Source organism: Neophocaena asiaeorientalis, unplaced genomic scaffold, assembly GCF_003031525.2.
Source record: "Neophocaena asiaeorientalis asiaeorientalis breed wild unplaced genomic scaffold, Neophocaena_asiaeorientalis_V1.1 scaffold629, whole genome shotgun sequence".
Lineage (NCBI taxonomy): Eukaryota > Metazoa > Chordata > Mammalia > Artiodactyla > Phocoenidae > Neophocaena > Neophocaena asiaeorientalis.
The window spans coordinates 4,034,964-4,062,307 of NW_020175468.1; the positions used below are offsets into that span (position 1 = coordinate 4,034,964).

The window sequence follows — 27,344 nt, forward strand, 5'->3', positions numbered from 1 at the left end:
TCCAAAGCACAAACCTGACCCAGCCTCTTGCCTGCCTAAAGCCCTGTCATATTCCCTAGTGCCCTCAGAAGAAAGCCTAGGCTCCTCGCCATAGTCCCCGGGGCCCCTGTGAGGTCCTGTCCCTGCCCATCCACCCACCCAGCCTCATCTTGTGACTCTGCCTGGCCCATTCTGCTCCAGCCACAGTGAATTTCTTTCTGTTCTTTGAATGCCTAAGTTAGAGTCATTTCAAGGTTGTTGCATATTGTTAACTCTCTCTAGAAGAGGTAACAAGACCCCTCCCCTCCCTTTACCTTGTTCACCCCCGGTCTCTGGGTCTTAGCCCCTTCCTCCAGGAAGCCCTCCCTGATTCCCCTCCTCCAAGCTTGGCAGCACAACCTTCCTTGGTTCCCATACTCCCCTGGATTCCCCCGTCCCAGCCCTGTCCACTCTGGGTGGTCCCTGGACCTGGACTGTGAGCCTTGGGAGGATGGGGCCTGGGGAATGGTCTCGTCTCTGCTGGGTCCCAGCAGTGCGCAGGACAGGCCCTCAGTCACTGTGCAGGTTGACTGAATGGCCCCGCCATCCCCATGTGTTCTTGCCCAAAGGTGCCCATGGGGGTTGAGGTAGAGGGTATGAACATCCTGGGCCTGGTGGTGTTTGCCATCATCTTTGGCGTGGCCCTGCGGAAGCTGGGGCCTGAGGGAGAGCTGCTCATCCGCTTCTTCAACTCCTTCAACGATGCCACCATGGTGCTGGTCTCCTGGATCATGTGGTAAGTGGTGGGAGAGGGGGCTGGTGAGGCGGGGTGGGGCGATCCTCTGTCTGCTCCTTCGAACTGTATGCCGTGAGAGCTAATACTGATCCTGGAACCTTCTCGATCCTATTGGAAGGTGACAAAGAGACCGCCAAGCTGTGGCCGCAGCCTGGCTAATGCATCTCGGTTTCTGAGATTTCACTGTCATCAAATGTTTGCCTTTGGATCAATAATGGAAAATAGTGCCTGCTTTATAGGTTTATAATTAAGATGACATGAGTGACTGAGGTGTAAGTAAAGCACTTAGAAAGTGTTTTAAATGTCTAGCACCTACTGAGCATTCAGTTAATGTCAGCTACGATTATCACCATTATGTATGAGCTTTTGTTAAAGGGCCTCAGATAATGAGGGAAAAAAACATGTGCAGAGGCCTTCAGCTTCACCCTTGCCACCTCCCCTGTCTCATCTCCACATGGTGTCACACTGATTCTCAGGACCCATCCTGGGTCAGAAGGTCAGAAATCAGGAGGTTGGTTAGGGCTGCTGCATTTTTAGCAAATCTCCCCCAACCCCAACCCTGATTCCAGGGTAGCTGACATCTAAGAAGCTGCTGTGTGGAACTAATAGAAACACTTGGTGTGTGGGTAAGAGCAGGCTCTGCAGCTGGGCAGCCTGAGTTCCTATCCCGGCGCTACTACTTCCCAGCTGTGCGCCCTATGACAAGTTACTTATCCCGCCGTGCCTCAGTTTCCCCATCTGGAAAACGGCGTTGATAGTACCAGGCACGAGTGAGTTAATACGTGTAAAGTTCTTGGGACAGTGCCTGACCTATAGCGTGCCTACAGTAAACAAGCTTAGTTAATATTTGTCAAGTACTTGTATAATTTCTGGGCACATCTCACTGGCTAGAACTTGGGCATTTGGGCAAACCTAGGTGCACAGGTGGCTGGGAAATGGTGCTTTTCTTCTGTAACTAAAGAGGAGAAGGGGTTTGGAGACAAGTAGCCATAGCGATCAGGCAATCAGGGAAGTGATGTTGGGAGCCCTCCTGGCTGGGAGACACATGCAACCCCTGGGATCTTCCCTCCAGGAGAGGGTGATAATAAATCCCAGCGGAAGTCTATAGACTTCACTTACTGTGTACAAAAAGCTTTCAACTCATTTCAACTGGCATCTCATTTCATCCTCCCAAGACTCCTATGAGGTTGGTAGCATTATGGCCCCTGTTTTACAGACCTATTTGATTTTAATTCAATGATAGCGGCAAGAGATTCAAAATAGGAGCTCCCTGGTGGGGTTGTGGTGAAGATTCAGTCCCGTTCAAGGGCTTGGCACATCATAAATGCTTCATACCTGGGAGTTGTCATTAAGACATGAGCCACGGTTTTTATTTTTCATGGTGAGAGAGTGTATTGGTTTATGTCATATTAGCTGCTGTAACAAACAAACCCAGAATATGAAAATGATATGCATGGTGGGTGTTTCTTTCCCGGTCATGTGTTAAGTCCAAATCTGGTGGGTGTCTCTACTCCAAGTGGTTGATAGAACCACCCAAACTTCTTTTATCTCCCAGTGGCGCTATGTTCAAGGGGAGAGAATGGAGGATGGCAGGGGAGGTGCCAGAACGTCAGCCCACATTGCTGTGGGCGCTTCCTGACTTTGAGGGAGGCTGAGAAGTGTGGTCAGGCCATGTGCCCAGCACAATGCCTGGCCCTGGGTGGGCACATGGTCAGAGGTGGTGATCTGTCTCCTGGGTAATTAGGTATGCCCCTGTGGGCATCTTGTTCCTGGTGGCCGGCAAGATCGTGGAGATGGAGGACGTGGGGATGCTCTTCGCCAGTCTCGGCAAATACACCCTGTGCTGCTTGCTTGGCCACGCCATCCATGGGCTTCTGGTGCTGCCGTTCATCTACTTCTTCTTCACCCGCAAGAACCCCTACCGGTTCCTGTGGGGCATCGTGACGCCGCTGGCCACTGCCTTTGGGACCTCCTCCAGGTGTGACCTTGGGGCAGACCAGGGCGGGGTTTTTAAGCTTAAGGGGCCTGGAGCAGGCATCAGATGTCTAAAGACCCCTGAAATTTTGTCTAGGGACATTGGATCTGGGTAGAGGGAACCGCCCCCCCCCCCATTAGGAAACTACTGCCTTGGAGATTTATTCCTTCCTTCCTGAGAACCCCTCCCCGTCCCAAGGCCTGGCCTTGGGGGACTCTAGTGCTTTACCCTGGATCCAACCTCTAAAAGCTCCTTCCGCCTCTCCTGAGTAGTTTGTCCATCTCTGCTGGCCCTGTCCCCTCAGGATCCAACCCTCCCTATAGCAGCATCCCCAAGAGTACAGTAATTCTTAGTCGAGGTCTGTTATTGGTAGAGATGGGGAAGGGGTGTGAGTCAGTGAGCGCTCAGACATTCTAGAATTTAGTTATGAATTTTTATGTGTATTTTAAGGAGTCGCCGTTGGTGATCTCCCAGGGGTCCAAGATTCCCTATATTTTGGAATGCTTCCATTCTGTGGGATCCCTAGTGCCTTCTGGCTCTGAGAAGAGAAGGGCATGGCGAGGCGGGGAAGGCTAAGGGGTGTGGATGGAGGCCCCGGGTTCATGGGAAGCAGAGGTCTAGGCTGGTGGGCAGAGCTTGCGCCTGAGATGAGGTGCTGTGTGGGTGGGGCCTGGGCCAGGGGATGGTCAGGGGAGGTAGGTGGGGCGTGGCTTGAGCGGTGGGCGGGGCCCGGTCGGGCTGGCCAGGTGAGCTCGCGCCAACTCAGATCTGCGGTCCCCTCGCAGCTCCGCCACGCTGCCGCTGATGATGAAGTGCGTGGAGGAGAAGAACGGCGTGGCCAAGCACATCAGCCGCTTCATTCTGCCCATCGGTGCCACTGTGAACATGGACGGTGCCGCGCTCTTCCAGTGTGTGGCTGCAGTGTTTATTGCACAGCTCAATCAGCGATCCTTGGACTTCGTGAAGATTATCACTATCCTGTGAGTGCGCGGGCTGCGGCCAGGACCCCCAAGGCACCTGACCCCTCCCTTGAGAATGGACACGAGCTGGGAGGAGCAGCCCCACCCCCACAGCTTCTCCCATTACCGAGCGGCCTCTCCCTGACCTCTCCTCTCCTCCCCCAGGGTCACCGCCACAGCATCCAGTGTGGGCGCCGCGGGCATCCCCGCTGGAGGTGTCCTCACTTTGGCCATCATCCTCGAGGCGATCAGCCTGCCGGTTCACGACATCTCCTTGATCTTGGCTGTGGACTGGCTAGTGTGAGTGTGGTTCGAGGGTTCGGGGGGCTCAGGGGTACCCCTGAGAAAGGGGACGAGCAAGAGGGTCATTGAGAGCCTCTGAGCAGAAGAGAGGAATGAAGGGGTTCTAGAAGAAAGGGGAGGGGACCTTACCTTGAGTGTTCCAATCAGAGGGAAGAAAGGGATCTTTGGGGTTCCAAGAGGAACCCCAGAAAGGTAGCATGTCCCAGTGGTTAATAGAGCAGACTCTTAGACCAGGCTCCCAGAGCCACTGTTGCTAGCTATAATGACCTTGGGCAAGTACTTAATCTCCCTGTGTCTCAGTTTCTCCATCTGTAAAATGGAGAGAATAGTTCCTCCTGGAGGATTAGATGACTTAATACGCGCAGCTTTCTTAGAACTACTTAGAACAGTAAGTAGAAAATGCTACGTAATTGTTAACTATCATGATTAAGCTGTTAAGAGTGTAAAAGATTAGAAGACAGTCTGGCTTCAAAAGTTAGAGAGTTACCATGTGTCTTAGCAATGCCACTCCTAGGTTTAAACCCAAGAGAATTGAAAACATGTCCACAAAAACTTGTACCTGAATGTTCACAGCAGCACTTTTTTTTTTTTAATTCAACACCTTTTTAAAAAAATTAATTTACTTATTTGGCTGAGTCAGGTCTCAGTTGTGGCAGGCGGGCTCTCTAATGGTGCATGGGTTCTAGAGCACAGGCTCAGTAGTTGCGGCACATGGGCTTAGTTGCCCCGAGGCATGTGGGACCTTAGTTCCCCGACCAGGCATCGAACCTGCGTCCCCTGCATTGGAAGGCAGAGTCTTAAGCACTGGACCACCAGGGAAATCCTCATAGCAGCTCTATTCATAATAGTGAACAGGTAGAAACAACCCAAATACCTATCAATTGATGAATGGATAAACAAAGTGTCATATGTCCACACAATGGAATATTATTCAGCAGTAAAATGGAATGAAGCAGTGATACAAACGTACGTGCTACGACATATGGCCCTTGAAAATATGATGCTAAGTGAAAGAAGCCAGACAAAAAGGACCACATTGTATATGATTCCATTTATATGAACTGTTCAGAATAGGCAAATCTATAGACAGAAAGTAGATTAGTGGTTGCCTAGAGCTGGGGGATGGGAGGAAATGGGGGATAACTGCTTAATGGATATGAGGGTTTCTTTCTGGAGTGATGAAAATATTCTGGAATTAAATAGTGGTGATTGTTGCACAACCCTGAATAAACTAAAAACCACTGGGTTGTATTCTTTTAAAGGGTGAATTTTATGATATGTGAATTGTATCTCAGTTTTTTTAAATGGGAGGAGAAGGACCTGAGGGAGAACTTAGTATTTCAGAAGAAGAAAGAGGCATTGATGGGTCCTCTGGGGCCCCAAGGAAAGGGAGGCATGATGTTTTGAGGTTCCAGAAGGAACAAATCTTGTATTTGATTGGAAGAAGGATCTTTGGGGATCCAGGGAGGATGGAGGAGATCTTTGGGGTCCTAAGGCAGAGAAAGCCTGATGGGACACTTGGGATTGTAGGGGAAGGAAGATGGGTAGGAGGCTTCTGGGGTTCTAGAGGAAAAGATCTTTAAGGTTCTAGAGGAAGGGATATTTGGGATCCTGGGAGGATGGAGGGATGAGCCCCTAAGAGGAGTAGAACAGGGTTCTGTGAAGGAGGGCATGATGGGGACTTGAAGGTAACAGGCAGGGAGAGGGGAGAGAGTTGGGCCCTGACCCTTCCCCTCCCACTCACTTCCCCCTCACTGTTCCCCCTTCAGCGACCGGTCCTGTACTGTCCTCAACGTGGAAGGTGACGCCTTTGGGGCAGGACTCCTCCAAAATTACGTGGATCGCACAGAGTCCCGCAGTTCAGTGCCCGAGCTGATCCATGTGAAGAGTGAGGCGCCCTTGGCTGCGCTGCCGGACCACACCGAGGAAGGGAACCCTCTCCTCAAACACTGTCCAGGACCTGCTGGGGACGCTGACACCTGTGAGAAGGAATCAGTCATGTAAATCCCAGCAGGGACCCTCCCTGCCCCAGTCGGGGGGTGGGGTGCTTTGGACATTGGAAGCACGCGGCATGGATGAACGGACAAACAGGGCCTCTTGGAGAGTCCCACCCACACGCTCGGGGAGCCACAGGCCTCAGCTTCCCTCCCTGCCATGAGATCTGGGAGGCCTCACTGCTGGGGTATATGCGTTTGCTTGCGTGTGTGTGACTGTCTGTCCCCAAATCTCCCCAGTCGTCAACTCCTGTCCTCACCCAAGGCTAGAAAACAGCAAGATGGAGAAGTAGCGGCCTCCACACCCCATCCTGGGAGCCTGCATGGCCTCGTGTCTCGGCGCAGGGCACCATGGGAAATTCTTCCCTCTTCGAGCAGAAGGATGTTCTGACAGGTTGCTGGCTCCTTTGATGGTTATTTTGGTGGCTGTAGCTCTAGCTGTGTGTGTGTGTGTGTGTGTGTGTGTGTGTGTGTGTGTTTTCTGTGACTCTCCACGGTACCATCCCACCCTGTCTCCAGGCCCTCTGTTCCTTCACAGTAACAGAAACACTCCCGGGAACCCTGAGGGGAGACTGAGGACACACACTGCTGTTACTCCAGAGGATGCTTTTCAGCAATACAATTGTCAAGTATATCTAATCAGATGTTTTCCAGAGTTTGACTAAAAGTGCTAGCCACACAGAAAACAACAAACAACAACAAAATGATAAATTGGACTTCATTGAAATAAAATATCTGTTCATCAAAAAACACGCGGCCAAAAAATAAAAAAAATATATATACACACACAGCACTGTTGGAAACCACAGCGAGATACCACTACACACACTTATTGGCATGGCAACAAACAAAAGCAATACCAAGTGCTGATGAGAATGTGGAACTGGACAGAGCCTATGCATTGTTGGTGGGAATGCAAAATGGTCCAGTCACTTTGGAAAATCACTGGGCACTTTAGGGCTTCCCTGGTGGCACAGTGGTTAAGAGTCTGCCTGCCGATGCAGGGGACACGGGTTCGTGCCCCGGCTCGGGAAGATCCCACATGCCGCGGAGCCTGCGCGTCTGGAGCCTGTGCTCCGCAACGGGAGAGGCCACAGCAGTGAGAGGCCCGCGTACCGCAAAAAACCCCCCAAAAAACTGGGCACTTTAATATCAAAGTATATTTTAAAATATCTACTTACCATGGGGCTCATGAGTCCTGCCTCCTGGGGATTTACCCAAGAGAAATGAAAGCTCCTATTCACACAAAAGCTGGTACACACATGTTATAGCTGCTCTCTAATTGCCAAAATTTAGAAACAAATCAATTGGATTAGCTGGTACCATCATCGTTCGATGGAAGCCTGCTGGGCAAAAAAAGTATTGATATACTTAACACCATGCATCCCACAGATAACATTTGAGTGAAAGGAACCAGAAATACTACATGCCTTCCAATTCCATTTATAAATGAAAGTCTAGAACAGGCTAAACTGGTCTATGGTGAGAGAAATCGGAACAATGGTAACCTACGAGGATCTATATATAGATCAGGAGAGGGCGCAAGGGAACTTTCTATGACACAGCAAATGTCCTATATCTTGATATGACTGATGCTTACACAGGTGTGAACGTTTGGAAAAATAACCGGTACACTTAAGATGTGTGCATTATGTACCCTAGGGATGTTAGCTTCCAGTTAAAAATTTTGTCCCACCTGTGGTAAATTCATTTCCAACTATAACCACCTCCATAGGAATGCAGTTACCCCTGGATAACTCACTATCCTAGTAGTCCCAATAATGACTCGTTCTGTTTTTTTTCTTTTTAAACCCCCAATTTGCTGTGAATCAAAAACCTGTTCTGCAACTGTTTTCAGTTCTATTTGAGTCCCGGACGCGGACGACACCAGTCGAGACTCACCTGTTCTAACAGGATCCTGTCTTGTGCATTGTTGAAGCACGTTACCCGTGACCGATATTCTCTCCCGCTTCCTAGGTCCCTATGCAGACTTCTGCCAGGTGCCTGGAGGCACCAATTATAGATGTTACAGCTTTGGCACCTTTTTGGGGTTTATGTAGTTACTTCTGATCATTGCTGTGTGGCAGGGAAATATCATTCATCTCTGATTCTGTGCAAAATTGTGTATTGCATACAAACGTAGCCACTAATGAGTTCATTAAGTGTTGAATAAATTAAGTAGTTGTTTTCAATGATTTCTATTATGCCAGAAACCTTAGTGGGTTGTTACGGAAGTGTTTAATAAGAGTGTTAAATGATATTTGGGGAAATCAGTTGGGGTTTTTGGATGGAGCTAGGAGTGCATTATTTTCCTCACTTGAAATAGCTGTTTACTGCCCAATTTTCTATTTCATGCTTTTGGGAGAATGGATGAGATTTAGATGATGAGGGATGCCTATTTAAAGAGATACACACCTACACATGTAATATTTTGCATGTACAATCTATGTAGAAAATCTATGTACATACAACTGGGCCATATTTCACCAAACGGTACTTACCCATTTTTTAATTTTCTTAAAAATTTTTTTAATTAAAAAAATTTTTTTTTATTTTGGCCACGCTGTGCGGCTTGCAGGATCTTAGTTCCTCGACCAGTGATTGAACCCAGGCCATGGCAGTGAAAGCGCAGAGTCCCAACCACTGGACCGCCAGGGAATTCCCACTTACCAAATTTTTTCTATTCCATTTTTAAAAATTGAAGTATAGTTGATTTACAATGTTGTGTTAATTTCTGATGTACAGCAGAGTGATTCAGTTAGACACACACACGCACACACACGTATATACATTCTTTTTCATATTCTTTTCTATTATGGTTTATCAGGATATTGAACATAGTTCCCCATGCTATACAGTAGGACCTTGTTTATCCATTCTGTATATACCAGTTTGCATCTGCTAATCCCAAACTCCCACCCATCTCTCCCACACCCCCTGCCCCCTTCGTAACCACAAGTCTGTTCTCTATGTTTGTGAGTGTGCTTTGTAGATAGGTTCATTTGTGTCATATTTTAGAAAGATACGGAACGCTTCGCGAATTTGCGTGTCATCCCTGTGCAGTGGCCAAGCTAATCTCTGTATCATTCCAATTTTAGTGTATGTGCTGTCAAAGCAAGCACTCTATTCCATTTTTTTAAAGTGCTGAGCACATGCCATTAGTTTGCCTAAAATGCTGATCTAGGTCATATAGAAAGACTGGAGCCATGTCAAGCCTCCTCCGTATTGCTAGGGTCTCAGGTGACTCCCAGACCCTGTCCCCACTAGGACGTGCACTCCAGGAGGAAGCCACCTTTGTCCTGCTCGCGGCTGCATGTCCAGAGCCCAGCAGAGGTCCTGGCACATAGTAGGTACTCAATATTTGCAGAAGGAATGAGTTGGGCTCCAGCTACAGAGCCTCCTCGCTACAAGAGGCTGTTGCCCTGGTGCAGACCCCGCTTCTGCTACCTACCAGCTATGTGACTTTGGGCAAGCACTGCCAGGTGTCACCATCTGGTGACAATGGCTCTGTTACGCCTCACCCAAAGGCCGCTGATGAAGGTTACATAAGAGCAGAAGAAAAAGCCCTGGAGAGCCACTCTCTGGAGCCTAGCCTCCGTCTCCTCCCCACCCTTTCTCCCCTGCTCCACCCACTCCTATTATTGGGACACCCCTCTTGCTTTTTCCCAAGGAGACTGGCATGGGAGGAAGGGCTCGGGCTGGCCTTGGATTGGGCTTGGGCCCGGGTTCAAGCTCAGAGTGACAGTCTGGCGGGCAGGCAGCGTCATGACTCAGCTTTGTCTTCTAGTGACAGATCAGTGTTTCTAGGCCATTTGGCCCCTCTCCGCCATCTGCTTTTTGGGGGTCAACCCTTACTGAGGTATAATTTACATACAATAAATTGCATCCCTCAAAGCAGACAACGGGATGGGTTTTGACAGATACATACACGCTTGAAAATCCACCACCACAATCAAAACACACAGCATTCCTACCTGCCCCCAAACTTCCTCGTGCTCCTTTGTTGTCTTTCCCTCCTTCCCCTCCCAGGCCCAGGCCACAACCGATCTGCTTTTGGTCCCTAAGGATTCGTTTGGACGCTTCTAGAATTTCACATTGGTGGAATCATATGGTATATGACTTTTTGCATTGGCTTCTTTAACTCAGCATAAATGCTTTTGAGGGTTAGCCATATTTTTACACATATCAGTAGTTCATTCCTCCCCGCCCCCGTGGCCCCCCCAACCCATCTTAATCACTGAGTATTCCATTGTCTGGATGTACAGTTTGTCTCATGTGTTCACGGACATTGGGTAGTTTCCAGTTTGAGTTAACGTGCATAAAGGCGCATTTGTAAACGTGTCTTTGAGTGCCATTCACTTTTCAGAGCAAATATTTTGTAATGTCCAGGGGCGATACCCGGAAGATTTGTTACTTGGTAAATGCGTTGGCTCATCCCACAGTCCCTGGGACCCCCTTTCCTCCCACTGTGCCTAGTGTTAACCCCTGGGCTGCTGGGTCAGGGGGAGACCCAGGGGGTCCCCAGGGAGAGCCAGGAGGGTAATAGTAGGGAACTCTTGGCAGTGACCATTTACCAATGGATTAATAACCCACAGTTTAATGCTTCTGTGTTTAAGTTCACAGATGATATAACCCACGGGCACGTGATATTAAAAATGATTCCAATAAACAACAAGGTCCTACTGTACAGCACAGAGAACTAGATTCAATATCCTATGATAAACCGTAATGGAAAAGAATATAAAAGAAAAGAATGTATATATATATATAACTGAATCACTGCTGTACAGCAGTAATTAACACATTGTAAACCCACTATATTTCAATAAAAAATAAAAATAAATAAAAATAAAATAAAAGCAAATACTTCACACACACACACACAAAGTGATCCCATTGCCCCAACTGTAAGAAAAAGGAGAAATAAAAGGATAGGAATTTAAAATATGCATTTCAATATGCAAATGTGCGGGGCCACCTTCCTAGAACCCGAGGAGGGAGACAAACATTTACACCTGAAACATAGGCCGCTCCTAACGCGGCTGTAAACATGCGGTTTAGGTGTTGAATTACCAAGAACCAGGTGGAACGTGGTTTTCTGATATTGTTGACAATCCTTGGCCAAGTTTCAAACAAACCACAAGCTTCCCTCATCTTACGTGGTAGTTGCACTTCCTGGAAAAGTCAGAACCTATGAAAACCATCTAATAAGACTTTGTGTTTGCCTAAGGAGAGTTAGGTTCTAGGCTCAGATCATTCTTAACCAGGTTTTTCCAAGTAAGGCTAAAATTTCGTTAGTTTGCACTAGTATGGATGGGCTGGTTGTTAAAGTATTGAAATACTTCTGGCTGGTGAATAGTATGAGTGAGTGAGAAAGTGTAAAATTCAATAATACATATTGCGATAAATTGTTCAAGTTAGTTGTTGTGATGGGTTTTCTGTCATCCCATTACTTAGTTGGTAATAAACATATTGAATAGACAAAACTATTCGACAATATTTTAAGGGCTAGGAAAGTTTCAGATGTAATTGCTGTTAGTTCAGGAACAGCAAAGAGAGGAGAAAAACACCAAGACACCGCAGTTGCTGCTAAGAGAAATTCTTTATCTATTGAGATCTCAAGTCCTAAGGATTCTCAATTTAATGGGAAGTTGCTAAAAGCATTTGATGCGGTTCCCTTATCAAACCACAGCTAAGACAAGGTTATTTTAAATATACATATGTACATATATAACATGTTATTTTATGTACATACAGCGGTGCCAATCAAGAAATCACACCAACAATTTCTAAATGAAACAAAACCATTACAATGATTTACGAGTGATTTGAGCTTCAACTTACGTTCTTGGCAACACCTTAAAGAAATATGTATATATAGATAGCTAATATTGATTATTTTGAGAAAAAATATTTTAAGATGTGACGCGGATATTGATTTACGTATTTATATTACCATGCCAGCTGCAAAATATTTTGAACATCACCGCCTTTCATGAATGCCCAATGGGACATTTTAAAATAAATAGTATGTGACAAGGGACCCTGCTTCATTGTGTGGAGGTGCCCTGCATATATTATAAGACATCTCCATCCCTGGGCCGTGCCTTCCAACAGCCAAGAGCACGGTCCGATCATAGCAATAACCCAAATCATCCCCATATGTTTCCAGAATGCTCCCTGGGAACCCAACAGACTGCGAGCCGTTGGCAGGTTCAGTGGTTAAAAACAGAGGCTGCGCTGTAAGTCAGGCTTCGTATGTCTGAGCCTCAGGAGTCTGGGCCAAATCGGCATTTATCTTCTCTTGCTGGTGTGTGAAGCCCCCTCCTCCAAGGGCTTCACGCTTCTGCAATGTCACCAATCCCTGCCACCCATTCAGTGAAGCAGTGACTTGCCTAAGGTCACAAAGAAAGTAAGTAGCCAAGCCAGGAGCCACATCCAGCCCTGACTCCCGACCCCTTTACCACCCAAGTCCCTCACAGCACTCCTGTGGGGCGAGGGTCACCATTAGCCCTGTTTCCCAGGTGCAAAGCCAAGGTGAAGAGAGTCAGAGTCACTGGTGGCCCAAGTTCACAGTGGGATTTGGATTTGAAGCACTTGGATTTGAACCCAGGCCTCTCCCACTTCAGAGCCTGTGGTCTCAAAGCCAGGTGCATACACCCAAGGGATGTGCGCGACAAGTCACTGGGATGAGGCTGGCAATCAAAACCCTCTCTATTTATTTTTAATTTTAAAATGGAATAATTTAAGCCTTATTACTAATATACAGAATGCTAGTAGTACCTGGATATAATTTATAAATAAATCTACCTATTGGAGGTACATGCCCAAACAGTATTTCCTCTTAGGTGCACGATCACGAGAGGAAGGCTGCTGTCGCTTTACCTGCTAAGCCGTGTGGCTTCCCAAAGCCCCCCTTGGGTACTATCACCAGAGAGGGGCATAGCAGGCAACGGCAATGCAGGCTACAGACGGACAGCCTGGGTTCAAGTCCCCTCTCTGACACTTCCCAAGCTGTCTGACTTTGGACAAGTGGCTTTACCATTCTGGCCTGTTTCCTCATCTGTGAAATCAAAATAACAGCAGCTCTCACCTCAGAGGGGCAAGGTGGGGGATAAGCCGGTTACTCCGTGTGAAATACTGAGAACGATGCCTGACACACACTAAGTGCTCAGTAAACGTGAGCTATGATTATTGTTTACCCCACCTTGCGAGTGGCTAACAGGTGCAGAGAGCTAAAATAATGAGGTAACAGTTAAATGGAGGGGGCCGGGATCCAGAACCCGGTTCTTAACCACAGCCACACCTCAGAGCCTGTTTGCTTCTCTGCAAGATGGGGTTACGAGCAGCACGCACCTCACAGCGCTCTCCCAGGAGGGAAGGAGGTCGTTTTCAGAAAGAAGGGGATTTAGTCATCCTGTCCTGCCAGGCACAGGAGGCTAGAGGGAAGACCAAAGGCTCAAGAGACGTGAAAGCCGTGGAACAGAGGTCCCGGGCGTACATTCGCCTTGGCCCCAAGGTAGGACAAGGGCGCCCTCTAGTGGCAGAAGCAACCCCCAACGGCCAAGTGTCCTGGGGCTCTTTGTGTGCTAGACCCTGAAGGCACACACTGAATCCTGGAGGAAACCGAGGCGCAGAGAAATTGGGACACAGCAGTCTGGCCCCAGAACCTACACTCTTTTTCCCTCTCTTTCCAAAACTCTGCCCCAGCCCTGGAGCCCCGGTTCTGGAAATTTGGGGCAGGGCACACCTTTGAGGTCCCGGGCTGTGCTGGGCCCAGCATGGTGGCTTGGCATCCCTGGCTTGCCCACCAAACGCCAGCAGCACCAAGACAAAGGACAATGAATGCCCTGTGCCCGAATGTGCTCCTGACTCCAAGATCGGGCGCTGGAGCTTCAGCTGCTTCCTGCCAAACTCAGGAGTGCTGGGTTGGGGTATTCGGGGTTCTCGATGACCCCGGGGCCGAACTTGAGCTCCAGGAAGCGGCGGTAGTTGTTAGGTGCCTGCGCCACGAAGCCGGCAAAGGGCAGGGGCACGAGAGGCTGCAGGAAGTGTTCGGGGAACTCGACATCCTGCCGGTGGTCCAGCCACGTGTCCTTCGTCATGACCCCGTTTCGAGGGTAGAAGGGCCACAGGTCCACGTGCAGGTGGTTGCTCTCGCTGTACTGCACGCGGAAGAAGTCGCCCTCCACAGCCTTCTCCCACACGAAGCCGCGCTCATCCACCACCGAGCCCGCCTCGGCACCCCGCAGCTGCTCGCAGTTGCCCACGTCCTCCAGGTAGATGCCCAGGTCCACGTCGTAGTCCCACGGGATAATGTCCCCGTGGCGGGCCGCCCCCAGCAGCGAGCCACCCTCCAGCCAGTAGCGCACGCCGGCCGCCTCCAGCACGCCCACCACGTAGCGGGCCGTCTCGCGCAGCGCACGCAGGCAGCACGGGGGTGTCCAGCGCTCCTCGTACAGGTAGGCCGGCGTGTCGCCCACCACTGTCCCGAAGCAGCGCGGGGTCTCCTTGTTGCATCCGAACCACTCGAGCCGCCCGCCCTCCCAGCTCACCAGGCGGATGCCCAGCGCCCGCAGCAGCGCCGCCCGCCGCGCCCGCCCCTCGCGCTCCGCCTTCCAGCGCGCGTGGGCCGTGGTCAGCGGGGGCTGGCGTGCCCTGGCGAAGGGCAGGTCCAGCAGCTGCACCGTCCACCCGCGGAGGGCGGTCTGCAGGAAGAGGCCGGTGCCCACGGGCCGGGCCAGGGGCGCCGAGAGGTTGAAGAGGTCGCGGGCGCGCAGGAGAACCACGGCGTCCCCTTCCAGGGCGTCGCAGCGGGGTGCGGAGGGTGCCGGGCCGTAGCGCGCCGTCCACTCCCGCAGGCTGACGTTCAGGGCCAGGCACCGGGCAGGGTTGGCCGAAGCAACGGGAGCGGCCACCAGGCGTGCGCCTCCTGCTTGCAGCACCTCAGCCATGCGCTTCAGCTGGCCCGGTGCCTCGGCCCTCGCCCCGTCAGGCACCAGGGCCACGTACTCGGTGGCCACGTAGGTCTCAGGGCGCGAGGCTGCAGCGGGCCGGTCCAGGGCGGGCTGGAGCAGCGCCAGGCGAACGCTGGGGATGCGGGGCAGGGCGAGAGGCGGGTAGGGGAGCGTGTCGGCTGCCACCACCACCGGCTGGGCTGGGTCCTGCTGCAGGAAGGAGTCCACCAGCTCTGGCACCGCGTTGTCAAAGGCCTCGAACTCCCGCACCAAGATGGTGACCCGGGGGCTGGAGGCAGATCCACGGCGGGAGCCCCTGGCTGGGGAGTACCTGGGCTGGTGCTGCAGCCACGAGACATAGAACAGGACCAAGAGGTTGAGGGTGATCGCGGCTGCCAGAGCAGCCTGGCAGCGGGTGAGCCGCATGGGGCTGAAGTCAGGCCCTTAGCTGGGCTTCCCGGGTATCCTGGGGAGCGGGGATGAAAGGGGAGACTGGAGCTGGTTGTCAGAAACCCCCCCACCCATCCTCAGCCTTGTCTTCCTGTCCCAGCCTTTTCCTTATTTGGTTTCACTTCCGACATTTCCTCCTCCAGGAAGCCCTCCCTGATCCCAGGCTGGGTCATGCAACCCCCTCTGGGCTCCTTCAGACCCCTGGGTTCCCCGACTCTAGCCTACCACTCTAATTCATTAGTGAGTAGGGCCCAGTCTGTGTGAGGGCAGGTCCTGAGCCTGTCTTGGTCACTGTTGGGTCCCCAAGGCTACTCAGCACAGAGCCAGGTACACATTAGATGCTCAGGAAGTTTTTAACCAATGAATCACCTTCCCTTCTTCCTTGTTCAGTCTCACCCTTTTATTCATTGTCAACTTCTCATTCAGATTCGGGTTCAGTTATAAATGCCCCGACCCCATTCATTCCCTGCTCTCACCCCTGATCTCTTCATCCCTTCCCCGCGCCACCCCCCCCCTGACCCCGGCCCCGGGGTCAGAGCCTTGGCCACCAAGCCCCTCCCCTGCTGCCTCCTTCTCACTTCCTCAAATCCTCTGCCATCTGGCCATCTCTTTCCTGATGGTCAGCCAGATGTTTTTGGTTTTGCAAGGAAAGCTAGAAATGTTTTCTTAAATCATAGAATTATTCCAGTTTGTAATGTTGGCCACTAATTAATTTTTTTTTTTTTAATGGAATGGGTCAAACTCATACAAACAGGAAGTAGATGGTGGTTGCCAGGGGCTGTGAGGAGGCAGAAACGGGGAGTTGTTGTTTACTGGGTATAGAGTTCCAGTTTTGCAAGATGAAAAAGTTCTGGAGATTGTTTGCACAATAATATGAATATACTTAACACTACTGAGCTATGCACTTGAAAACTGTTAAGATGAAAATTTTTGTTATGTGTATTTTATCACAATTAAAAAACCTTTTTTTTTTTTAAAGTAGAGTGGGCTGCATCCAAAGAGGCTGTGCTCCCTCCATAGGGCACCTCCACCTCTATTCATGGGCCACATTCCTAAGCAACCCCCAGGTGGCGCTGTCTCCATGTCCCCATCACAACTTGAAGATGTGGCTGGTCTCCAGCACAGAAGGAATAACTAACTCTCTCTTCTGAGCAGATACTAAAGTTTCCCCATGAAGGATCTTCATAGGTTCTGCCCCTCCCGGAGAGGGGGACGTCAGAGACCCCGCTAATCTTCCTACCTCCTAAATACTTCTGACCCCCTCCTCCCCATTCCCACAGCTCTCCCTTCAACCCTGGTTCACCCAGATCCCCACCCAGCCTCCCACGTTCTCCTAAGTCCCCTCCTCGTGGCAGCCAGAGGGGTCTGCATAAAGCACAAATCTGACCTCTCCCTCTCTCGCTCAGAACCTGCCATGGCTCCCTAGTGCCCTGGGGAGAAAGTCTAAGTTTCTTACAAAGTCCCACCAGGCCTCGTATGACCTGGCCCTTGCCTGCCACCATTCCAGCCCCATCTCCTGCCATGCATCCTCGAACTCTGTGCGTAAGCCATCTTGGACTTTTCTTCAAACAGATCGTATTTCTAAACCTTTGTGTATCCTGTTCCTCCTGCCTAGAAGAGTCTCCTCTCGATCACCCCTTCTCCCCGTGCCTCTTTTCTCCTGGAGAACTCACTTATGCTCAGGCTTTAGCTCAGATGGCCCCTCCTCCAGGAAGCCCTCCCTGAACCACAGTCTGAGTCAAAAGTCCCCTCTGGGCTCCCGGAACCCCTGGGCTGCCTGTTCTGGTTTGGCACTGTCTGGGGATGGCTCTGTCTGCCCCACTAGACTGTGAGCCCCAGGAGGGTAGAGCCAGGACTGTCTCAGTCACCACTGTGTTCCTCCCACATGACTGGGCACTGAAAATACACTTGGTGAAAAGATGATGACTGGGGGCAGGGGTTTTGTGTGTCTGTAAAGCCCACTCAGGTCCCCAGGGCCAAATTCTGCACTGCGGCCATGCACCTGGGGCCCTGCCCTGGTCTCCCTGTCTCCTCTCTCTCTCTCTCTCCCTCCAGAAACGCCCTCTCATCCCTCTTCACCCATCCCAGGCCCGCTTGCCCTTCTCTGACCCAACTCAGATGGCACTTAAGAGTCTGAGTTGCACTTTCGGAGCGACTTGTTATTCTTCAGAACCTTGGAACTGCCTTCTGGACCTGCGATCAATCCCTCCTTCCTTCCATCGTTCCAGGTTGTGGAACTCCTACAACATACCACGCACTGTCCTAGGCCCCGGGGAAACAGCCGTGGACACATAACACACAGAGACAGACAATACCACCGAGCTCAGGCAACTCACATTACTGCGGGGGGAGGAACCATGGGGACCACAGAATCTTCGGGGTCTTAAAAATCTTAGAATTTTAGCACTCAGGTACACAGAAACAGAGAAGAGACCTTTAGATGGTTTCAGAATCTTCTAACAATTCTGAAGAGACCTTCCTCCTGCTTCGGCCTTGTCTCCTATGGTCTGTGCCCCACTCAGAGCCCAGAAGGATCCTGTTCAATCTTCAGTTAGATTCTGTCCTGCGTCTGCTCAAGCCTCCTGTGGCTCAAGACTCACTCAAAGGAAAAGCCAAAGTCTTCGCTGGGACCCACAAGGCTCCACGTGATCCCCCCACCCTCTCCCACTTGTCCGCTCAGCTGCAGCCACGTGGGCCACCAAACACCATTCTCCAAATACACCCAGGAGACCCCAGCTGTGGCACTGGCTGTCCCCTCTGCCTGGATGCTCTCCCCCAGGTAGCAGCTGCATGCCTTCTCCCCTGGCTTTCAGGTCTTTGCTCAAATATCACCTATCCAGTGATCCCTTCCTTTGGCCACCCTACATAAAAATGCCTCTCCCTATCACCCACATACTTCCTATGTCCCATCCCTGGGCTATTTTCCTCCCCTAGTAGTTCTCATGTAGATTTTACTTATCTTGTCTCTTGTTTTGTCTGTTTTGTTCCCTGCTGTACACCCAGAACATGGCTCAGTACCTGGCACACAGCAGGTGCTCAATAAATGTGTGTGGAATGAATGACTGACTCCTGTTATTCAGACGGGGAACCTGCGGCACAGAGAGAGGAAGACCAGAGGGAGCGGAACCCAGGTCTCCGCCCCCGGAACCTGGTTCTCACCACACGCTATCTGGCTGACTCTGGGCCAGGAGGTGCCCAAAAGGACAGAGGACAGAAGCCAGTTTCTCAGAGACCAGCAGGTATGACAGCCAGCTGAGGAGGTGAGGGAACCAGAGTAGAGAGAGAGAGGAATCACCTAGTACCCTGACAAGGTCAGTCTTGGCTTCCCCAGCTGTAAGGACTCAAAACTCCTTCACTGGGGCAAAGTGGATGAAATGATGGTTTTGAAGGATCATAATAATATCAACAATTCTAGCTGCCCTTGATGTGCCAGTTCCTGTTCTAAGCATTTTACCGATCTTAACTTGTTTAATCTTCACATTATGATCACATTTAAAGATGAGGAAACTGAGGCACAGACAGGTGAAGTCACTTGCCCAAGGTCACACAGCTGGGAAGTGGTGGACCTGGGATTTGACCGGGAAGCTGGCTCCAGTGTTGTGATTTTAGCCAATAAACTCTGCTGTCTCTTTTGGGTCCACAAAGACAGTCCAACTTTCAACCCATCTTCAGTGAGATAACCCCTTTCCCTTGCCCTCACTTGACAGGTGCTTTCAAAGCTGAATATGGCACATTAATTAATTAATTCAACTCATTAACTCAACAAACATATATTTATTGAGTGCCCTCTGTGTTCTGGGGACACGGGGTGAACCAGGCAGTGGTTGGGCAGGCCCTCCAGAGGTAGGAAGACAGACAAAATCCCTGCAAACAACTTACAGATAGAGCAGGAAACCATCAGGGAGCGTGAGAGAGAAAAGGTGGTCAGGGGAGGAGAGACAGTTAAGCTGAGACTTTGTCTCTCCATTACCCACAAAACAAGGTAAGTGGATCCACATTCACTTCAGGCTAGACTTCACCTGGCCCGAGCCTCAGTTGCTGCATCTGTAGAATGGGAATGTGACGGATAGAGAAAATGAGTGATGTGTGGAAAAACCTTTGGGGACAAGGGCAGTTCCCACGTGAGTGCAGGTGACACTGAGGGGCTTCTTACCTCCTAGGTTGCAGGCTGAGGGAGCTCCAGGGGGGCAGTTCCAGCCCAGCTCAGCTGCACTGCTGAGGGAAGGAGAAACCAGAAAACCCCAAATCAGCCAATTTCACACAATAGAGCACAATTTCATTTTACCTAAAAAAGTGGCAACGAGGTCAAGGAATCATTTCTCTTGAAATCTCATAAGCTCAGGGACCACCTGAAGCATCTGTGAAGGGAAGGAGTGAAGGGAAGGACGTCATAGCAACCTATAACCATCCCTTCTTTCATAAATGTGTCCAGAAAGGTAAGGCTAGAAGTGACAGAAGGTGTTACCATGACAACCCCTTTCCTAGACACACTTCATCCTGAGAGACAATCCTAAAATGTCCTGTACCTTGGTGGGCCTGGTTCCTAGGGTCACTGGAAGGGGGACTGCCCCCATTACCATAGTAACCAGGACTTGGCTTTGCTTTTTTCTTACCTCCCTGGGGATGGTCCGGGCCTTGTAACCATAGCGACTACTCCTCAGCAGAGCATCTCCTCTAAATAAAAACACCTGGTTGGTTTGGTCCACAGACCTCCCACTGATGGGAAAGGGGGAGATGGATGGTTACCATGGTAATGCCAACTGGGTGGCTGGGCAGAGGGATTGGGAAAGAGATGTTTCCCTCAGCAGTGTCCTTGGGGCTGGGGTCCTTTCTACCTGAGTGCTAGGTGAGGTTGCCATAGTAACCAATGAGGGTAGGGGTATAAGAACTACCAGGGACTTGGGTTACCTTAGCAACCTCTTCCTGGTGCAGGGCCAGGACAGGTTTGGAGCTCCATAACCACAAAGGTGGAGGGGAGGGGAGGCTAAGGGTGTTCCCGACTGGGAAGAGTTACCATGACAACCGACCTGGGCCAGGAATCAGGATGGGGCCATTGCTGAAACCACCGTTGGTGGTCGCTCTGTCTCTGAAAGAGTGACAGTGATTGTCGAGGAGAATGGTGTTTGGGTATGGAGAGGACTAGAGTCTTTCTTTGGGGTGAAGCATGAGGAGGGGGGCAGAAAGCGGCCCCCCCTTAAGTCCCGCGCTTCCCAAAGGCAACCCTCGCGCTGGGCCTGGGTCGCGTTTGCCCTCCTTCGGGCGCGCGCCCCGCTCCAGGACCGCGACCGGCCCCGAGACGGAGTGAGGGGCCGTCCGAGGGGGATCCTAAGGGCACCCGGGCAGCTGGAGGCGGGAGGGGGGCCCAGGGCCGGGAGGGCCCGACCGCGGCCGCCGAGAAAAGGGGCGCAGGGGAGCAGAACCGGCTGTAAGTGGGAGTGGGAGTGAACGGACCGGTAGAAGGGTTCCTGAGAGAGTGGCCTCGGGGCCCCGAGGGGACCCCAAGAGAACTCAGCAAAGGGTGATGAGAGAGGATGGAGGAGTCTTGTATGAGTGAGCAAAAAGCTCCAAGGGTGCCGAGGGACTCCCACTCCGTCCCCGACCAGGTGCGCGTTGGAGGTGGAGCCCGCTGGGCCCCGGGTGGGAGAGAGGGGGAGTCGGGGGAACTTGGGAGCCGTTGGGAGCGAGAGCGGGTCGGGGCGGGTAACCCGGGTGAGTCGGAAGAGGAAGTCAGGGAGCTCGGGACGGGTGTGTTTCGGAGCGTTTGGACAGGAGGGACTGAAAGACGGCTGTGTTGAGGACTCGGGGGATGAGAGCAAGGTGTCGGGGGGGTCCCCGATGAAGATGTGTGCCCTCCCCTCTGAGGAGGAAACTTTGGGGAGTCCTGGCAGGCGTGGCTTCGGAGGGCACGGGAGGGGGTCCCTGGGTCGGAAGCACGGACGGGGCCAGGACGTGCCCCAAGAACCTGTGTTGGAAGAGCCTGAGAGCCGAAACTCTTTGGGGGTGTGGAGGAGCGGGGACCCCCGCCCTGAGATGGGAAGTGTGTAGGAAGTCGGATGGAGACCCCCGAACTGGAGTGGGGGAGGGTCAAACATGTCCAGCTGTGGAGATGGGAGGCGGGATGGAGAATGTGAGGAGGAATCCGGGGGACCTGAGGGATGGCAGGGGGAGCATTTTGTAGAGCAGGAAGGCAGCCAGAGGAAGCTTCTCAGAAGGATCCTGGGGGGAGGTGTTGTGGAAGTTTCTGGGAAAGGACCCTATGGTTTGTCGAGTAGCTTGGGGGAGGGATGTGCCCTCGGATGATTGGAAGAGGCTGAGGCTGGACTGGGTTTTGTGACCTTGAGAAGTGTGGGTCGATTGGCAGAGTGTCATGAGCCTGGGTATCAGAGTTGTGAGGATTTGAAGGGTCCCTGGGCTGGGGCGTTACTAACAGAAGTCAGTACCTGCTTCTAGCAGCTCGTCTTTCCCCTTCCGATTTGCTATTTCCTATCTAGTTGAGGTGGGGACCCAAGTAAATATCGGATTAGAATTTTGTCCTTAGGATGAATAAAGAGAGCATCCTGCAATTCTCCCACCCCAATAGGGATCTTAGCTGTGTGGTGGCAGAGGCTTGGGGTTGGGGTGGGAGAGAAATCCTTATGTAAGTACCCCCTTGCTTTGGTGTCCCATGGTGTCGCATCTCTACTTACAGAACTCTTCCCCAGGGTACATCTTATTAGATCTTCTCAGTACCCTGTTATGGAGGCAGAGCCAATGGCATTGCCCTCACTTAGCAATCATGATAGCAGCTGCTGTTTGTTGAGCACATATTATGTGCCAGGCACTGTATTAGGCACTTCAGATACATGGTATCATTTAATCCTTGCAACATTCTGGGAGGGTAAGTGATATTATTCCCCCTCCACCACCACCCCCTTTTTTTTTTAATAATCAGAAGAGGAAATGGAGGCATTGAGAAGGTCAGTGATTTATCTAGGGTCACAGCCTGTGGGTGGCAGGGGTGGTCTGTGGGCTTTCAAGCCCATGTATTATTACCTCTCTGACACCCAGGACAGATGAGAAGCCTCTTCCAAGGAAACCCAGTGGCCTCCCCAGGATCATCCAGCACTCATAACAGACCAGTGTACCCTACAGCACTCACCACCCCGCTTCCTCATCTTTGAGACAAACAAGAGAAAAGATGTGTCTGTTCCCACATTTGGTGGTCCTTCCTGGCGTTTGAGAGGAAGTTGTGGATAGCACCCAGTTAGGCTCTCCTTTGTCTAGGCTCCAGCATTTCTTATTTTGTACCTTTATTTTCTTTTGTTCTGTTACATTAGTAAAAATTCAAAGATCTCAGAAGCGTCAGAGCGTATAGATGTGTACACGCGTGCGTGCGCGCGCAAGTGAAAAGGGAAAGTCCCCCCCAACTGTTATTGCTATGAAAGTAATTCACCTCTGTGTGTAATGTATGTGATCATCTACATGTATCATTCGGTGACTTTTTTATCCCACATACTCATGTGTCTTTGTGTTCCTTTCATATCAGCAGAGAGAGGTCTTATTATTTTTGAAAATTCCATTCCACCGGTGTCTGTACTGTAGCTCATTTAGTTTGAGCCCTCTTGCTGAACTTTTAGGTTGTTTCCCGTTTCTGCCCGTGGGAAATGGCTGCAGTGAATGTCCCTGTGTTCCCCTGTGAGTATACAGCAGAATAGATGGGTGGAATGGTAGAATAGATGTGTTTATAAAGGGGTGATTAGTTGTGCCAAGTCGCCCCACGTTTACACTCCCAGCAGCAGCACCCCTTTTTATACACTTTTGCTCGAGCCCTTATCACTTAGGGAGGTGTGACTTCTCCTGTGAGATCCTTTAAGGCCTGGACTGCGTCAGATTTTTCTGATAAACTCTGAATACCTTTTCTCCAAGTAGCTGCGTGCAGCTGCTCCTGGCACAGCACCCACGTGCAGTCAGCATGTGGGGAGCGGCAGAAAAGGCAGCCTCTCGTGAGGTCCTGCCAGGAGGCGCCCGAAGATGGGAGCAGGGAGGTGGCATCCACGTGGTCTGATAATAAGCTGGATTTTGCCAGGTAGGGGAATTCCCAGAAGGAGGTGGTGTGGTTTCTGCCCTTCAGAAACTTCCAGGCTAAAAGAGAAGGCTGGTTTGTTCAGGAGGTTACAGAGAACTGTACACACTGACGCAGTTGAGTCTTTGATTGCGTGGCTCTGCCCACGATCTCTGGTACTTCTGCAAAGGGGAGCAAGCTCTTTGAGTACCAGAGGGACCTTGGGGGTGGGGCCTGAACTGGACATTCATGTAGGAGCAGCTGGTGGAGAAGGTGTGGAGCTGGCCCGTCTCTACTGCCAGCCTCACAAGGGGCTCTGGGGGATCCATGGGGACTCAACCCTGCCAGGGGCCCCCAGACCCTGGGGAGGACAAGTGGAGTGCAGGAGATGCAGGGCCAGATGGGACTGAGCCGGGATGGGGAGTGGGCTGGGACAGAAAGGTTGGGGTACAGAGAGTCATCAGCGGCCCCTCGGAGGACAGATGCTCAGGCCCCTCCGGAAGCTTTTTCCATGCCGCCTGGGTGGAAAGGGAACAGCCGGAGGAGAGGCGGCGGCCCTGTCTCAGAGTGGCAGTGGGTGGATGTGGTGGGTAGAAAACTTCCAGATCCCAGCCTTACCTGCCAACAGATCAGACAGCCATGGCTGCTGGTGTTTGCGGGGTGGGAGGGACTGGCCACCAGCACTTCCCCTCTCTGTGGTATTCCACCAACTCGGGACACTTCAGCCACATGTTTCTGGTTCTCTTTTTTCCCTTCTTTGCCAGAGGAACTGGGAAGAGGCCCACAGAGCAAAGTGAGATTATTTTTGACCGCGGCACATGGCCTGCAGGATCTTAGTTCCCCAGTCGATCAGGGATCAAACCCCTGTCCCATGCAGTGGAAGCACAGAGTCCTAATCGCTGGACTGCCAGGGAAGTCCCCCAGAGTGAGATTCTTGCATCATCATTAGGAGAAGGGAAATCAGGGCTTGCTATGGGGCAAGGAGGGTGCGGGAGGCCAGGTGTGAGGTCTGACCCTGCTTTCTGCCCCTCGACTCCACTTTCTTCCCCCACAGGTGAGGCCCACCTCCTTATTAACTTAAATCCACTCGTTGCCCCCCTGCCTGATCCTAGTGTGGGCCCCTGTCATTTCTCCCTGGGATTCCTGGGATTGCTTCCTTCTGTGACTGGTCTCTCGGCCTTTAGCTTTGCCCTCCCCTCTCCCCCTGCAGCTATCATTTCTCCACATTCTAGCTTGCGGAATTACCTTTGTAAGATGTAAATCTGATTATATCTCTTCTCTGCTTAAAAAACCCTTCCATAGCTTCCCCTGTGCTCTTAGGATGAATTTCAGACTTGCTCACATGGTCTGTGATCCTTTGTCAGGCCTGCAGCCTTCTCTGATTTTCCTCACTAACCCTTTTACACATTCGGATGCAGGCATACTGGCCTTTGTAGAGTTCCTTAAGCCCACCTTGCCACTCTTATCTCTGGCCTCGGCCAGCTAGATGCTCCAGCCCCTGGCCGACTGCTAATCAGCCTTCAGGTCTTAGCTGAACTGTCACTTCTTCACTCCAGAAGTGGGTTGGGTGTCCCTCCCATAACCACCTCTGCTCCCTCCCTGGGGTCCTAGTCATATCCTGTGTTAGTTGTGGCTGCTCATGTCTGTCGCCTGAGCCAGACTGAGGGCTCTGCGGGGACAGGAGGCACTCGTCTTCTGCGTTCCTTCTCCAGCACCTCACGTAGAACCTGGCCCGTCACAGGCGGTCACCAGTGTCAGATACTGAATGCGTGTGGGCTCAGCAGGCCGCACAGGCACTGGGAAACAGAAGCTCATGGACGGAAGCCCAGAAGGGTGAGGGTACAGGGAGGCCGTGACCCCGGACTTGTATTTGGTGATCGACCTTTTCTTCTCCACTGCTCCCCCACCTTCTAACAACTCATGGACAGAGTAGACCTCAGGGTGACTGAGAAGGTATACAAAGGACAGAAATTCAAACTTCCAAGACATTGATCACGTATGAGTCCACCTGTCTGGCCTTAGGTGTTTATGTACATATATGTTGATTTAAAGTATAGAAAGAAAAAAAGTATTGGGGGGAGTCCCTTTCTCTCAATGGACAGATGAGGTTTCTTTTCCATAGCGTACCTGTGATGTGTATTTATTTGTTCGTTGTTTTTCCCACATCCTCTTCTAAAATATAAACCTCATGTTGTTCAGTGCTGTATCCTCTGTCTACAACTGTATCTGATACATAGTTGGGACTCAATAAATATTTGTGGAGTGAATAAATGAATGAATGATACTTTTGTCATACACTAGTATACATATATGCCTTTTTATTTCTTCAAAAGGAAGTCTACCATTGCAGTTATGCCTGTGGGGTAAATTTCTTAGAAGTGGAACTGCTAGGACGAAAGGCATGTGCATTTAACATGTTTGTGGATATAGCCAGATTGCCCTCCCGGAAGGGTTTGTCAATTTATGGCGCCACCAGTGGTGTGTGAGTGTGCCTGTTTCCCTGGCCCTCAGTGCACATTTGGTTCTCTACTAACCTGTGGGAGAGACCTGGCCCCCGGAGCAGGACAGGGGTGATAGGAGGTCTGTGGGCACAGGGCTGTGCTGTGCTCCAGGTGCTGGGGGCAGATAGGTCAGGGTCCTTTGAGCCCCAAGGCGAGGAAGAGGTGTGTTCATGGGCGTCTGAGAGGCCGCCAACAATGGACAGTCCTTGAACGCGAGGGTTTCGGAACGTTCACCGCCTGGAAAAGGTGTCTGGGGCGACTGGGGGCTTCCGGGGGAGCTGCTGAAGTTCTTCAGTAAGCATTTGATGTGTGAGGATTGGCTTCAGGAAGATGCAGCTGCCTGTGGGGCAGGAGGCCTGTAAGCCACAGGCAGCTCTGCCCGATGGGCCTTAGGTCTCAGAGGGATCCTAGTCCTCTCAAAGAACTGGGCCCATTTCAAGACTCTAGAAGAACAGACAGGGAAAATAAAAATAATAAGAGGTAGGGGCTGGCATTTGTTAGCCTTTCTTCTGTGCCAGGCTTTGGACTGAGAAGAACTTAACACGTGAGGGGAAACAGGCTCAGAGAGGGCCAGTGACCTGCCTAAGCTCATGCAGCGAGTAAGCGGCCGAGCCAAGCCTGGAGCTCAGGCGGTCCTAGCCTGGAACAGAGGAGCCTTGGGGAGAAGCCAGGGAGGAGCCCTGAGCTCAGGGCTTTGGCACTGGGCTTCCGGAACCTGGTCAGGGGCCAAGATCCCGCCTTGAAGGCCGTTGACCCGGTGTCTCCAAAAGACCTGTTGACAGACCAGAGCAGACTGGGGCAGCCCATGCCAGCAGACAGTGTGAAGTGGTTGGCAGGGGCCCTGGGTCGTGGCTGTGGCACGTCTCCCTCACCCTGGGCAGACTCCAGTGGAAAGGCTGGTCCCCACCGTGGGGGTCGGGTGGGGAAGCTTTCGCGCTGCAGCGGGAGCTGAGCCGAGCCGCCCACTCTTGTCCCTAAACGCCAGAAGTAGCTTCCCACGCCTCCCAGAGACAGATGCTCTGGTAGGAGTAGTGGCACGCCACCTCCACCAGCAACCTTAGGGACAGCACCTGCCTGAGTGGGGAGAGGAGGCGCCCAGGGCTGTTAATACCTCCCTGGCCCACCTCCTCCCCAGAGGTGGGGATCAAGTTAGGCCCAGGCTGTCCCTATTTAATTTCAGGGGTTAAGGGCTTCTCTTCAGTTGTTTCATTGCGGGTGACATGGAGACAGATCCAGCTGCCCTTTCACTGCTCCATGGAACCCTGGCTCAGGGTCTTCACGCCTGAAGAAGTGGCTGCTGTGTGTTGCTGTGGGGGCAGGGCTGGAGCTGATTGTCCCTGAGTGAGTGACACATGTCAGTGAGCCTGAGCCCTGCTGTCTTCCTGTCTCCCTCTCTCCCCCCCCGCAGGC

General features: G+C 51.6%; 2 protein-coding genes and 1 non-coding gene across 8 annotated transcripts in view; 1 reads left to right on the forward strand and 2 right to left on the reverse strand.

The window, feature by feature from the left end:
* The window catches only part of SLC1A5 (solute carrier family 1 member 5), an 11,387-nt gene extending 4,637 nt beyond the window's left edge, over positions 1-6,750 (forward strand). Inside the window, 6 exon segments of the mRNA XM_024768368.1 lie at positions 588-754; positions 2,499-2,732; positions 3,515-3,709; positions 3,854-3,988; positions 5,761-5,938; positions 5,940-6,750. Coding sequence (XP_024624136.1) covers positions 588-754; positions 2,499-2,732; positions 3,515-3,709; positions 3,854-3,988; positions 5,761-5,938; positions 5,940-6,149 — 1,119 coding nt within the window. The 3' untranslated portion in view covers positions 6,150-6,750.
* A 2,253-nt stretch (positions 6,751-9,003) lies between these two features.
* On the reverse strand, positions 9,004-9,107 carry LOC112415704 (U6 spliceosomal RNA). The gene has a single exon (XR_003006359.1). It is a non-coding gene; the product is annotated as a U6 spliceosomal RNA (small nuclear RNA).
* Positions 9,108-11,568: 2,461 nt separating this feature from the next.
* On the reverse strand, positions 11,569-20,637 carry FKRP (fukutin related protein). 6 transcript variants are annotated; one of them, XM_024768597.1, is made up of 5 exons: positions 20,420-20,637; positions 20,006-20,066; positions 19,546-19,607; positions 19,272-19,436; positions 11,569-15,408 (listed from the first exon to the last, which is right to left on the reverse strand). In XM_024768597.1, exon 5 carries the CDS (start codon positions 15,366-15,368, stop codon positions 13,881-13,883), a length of 1,488 nt encoding a protein of 495 aa, XP_024624365.1. In that variant the 5' UTR covers positions 15,369-15,408; positions 19,272-19,436; positions 19,546-19,607; positions 20,006-20,066; positions 20,420-20,637; the 3' UTR covers positions 11,569-13,880. The 6 variants fall into 6 exon arrangements, with proteins under 6 accessions (XP_024624365.1, XP_024624366.1, XP_024624368.1 ...); XM_024768598.1 differs by having other exon boundaries at positions 20,006-20,108; XM_024768600.1 differs by lacking the exon at positions 20,006-20,066.
* Positions 20,638-27,344: the final 6,707 nt, after the last annotated feature.

Bases quoted from the DNA above. Each gene is read 5' to 3' on its own strand.
- FKRP (XM_024768602.1), bottom strand. From the start codon at position 15,368: ATGCGGCTCACCCGCTGCCAGGCTGCTCTGGCAGCCGCGATCACCCTC.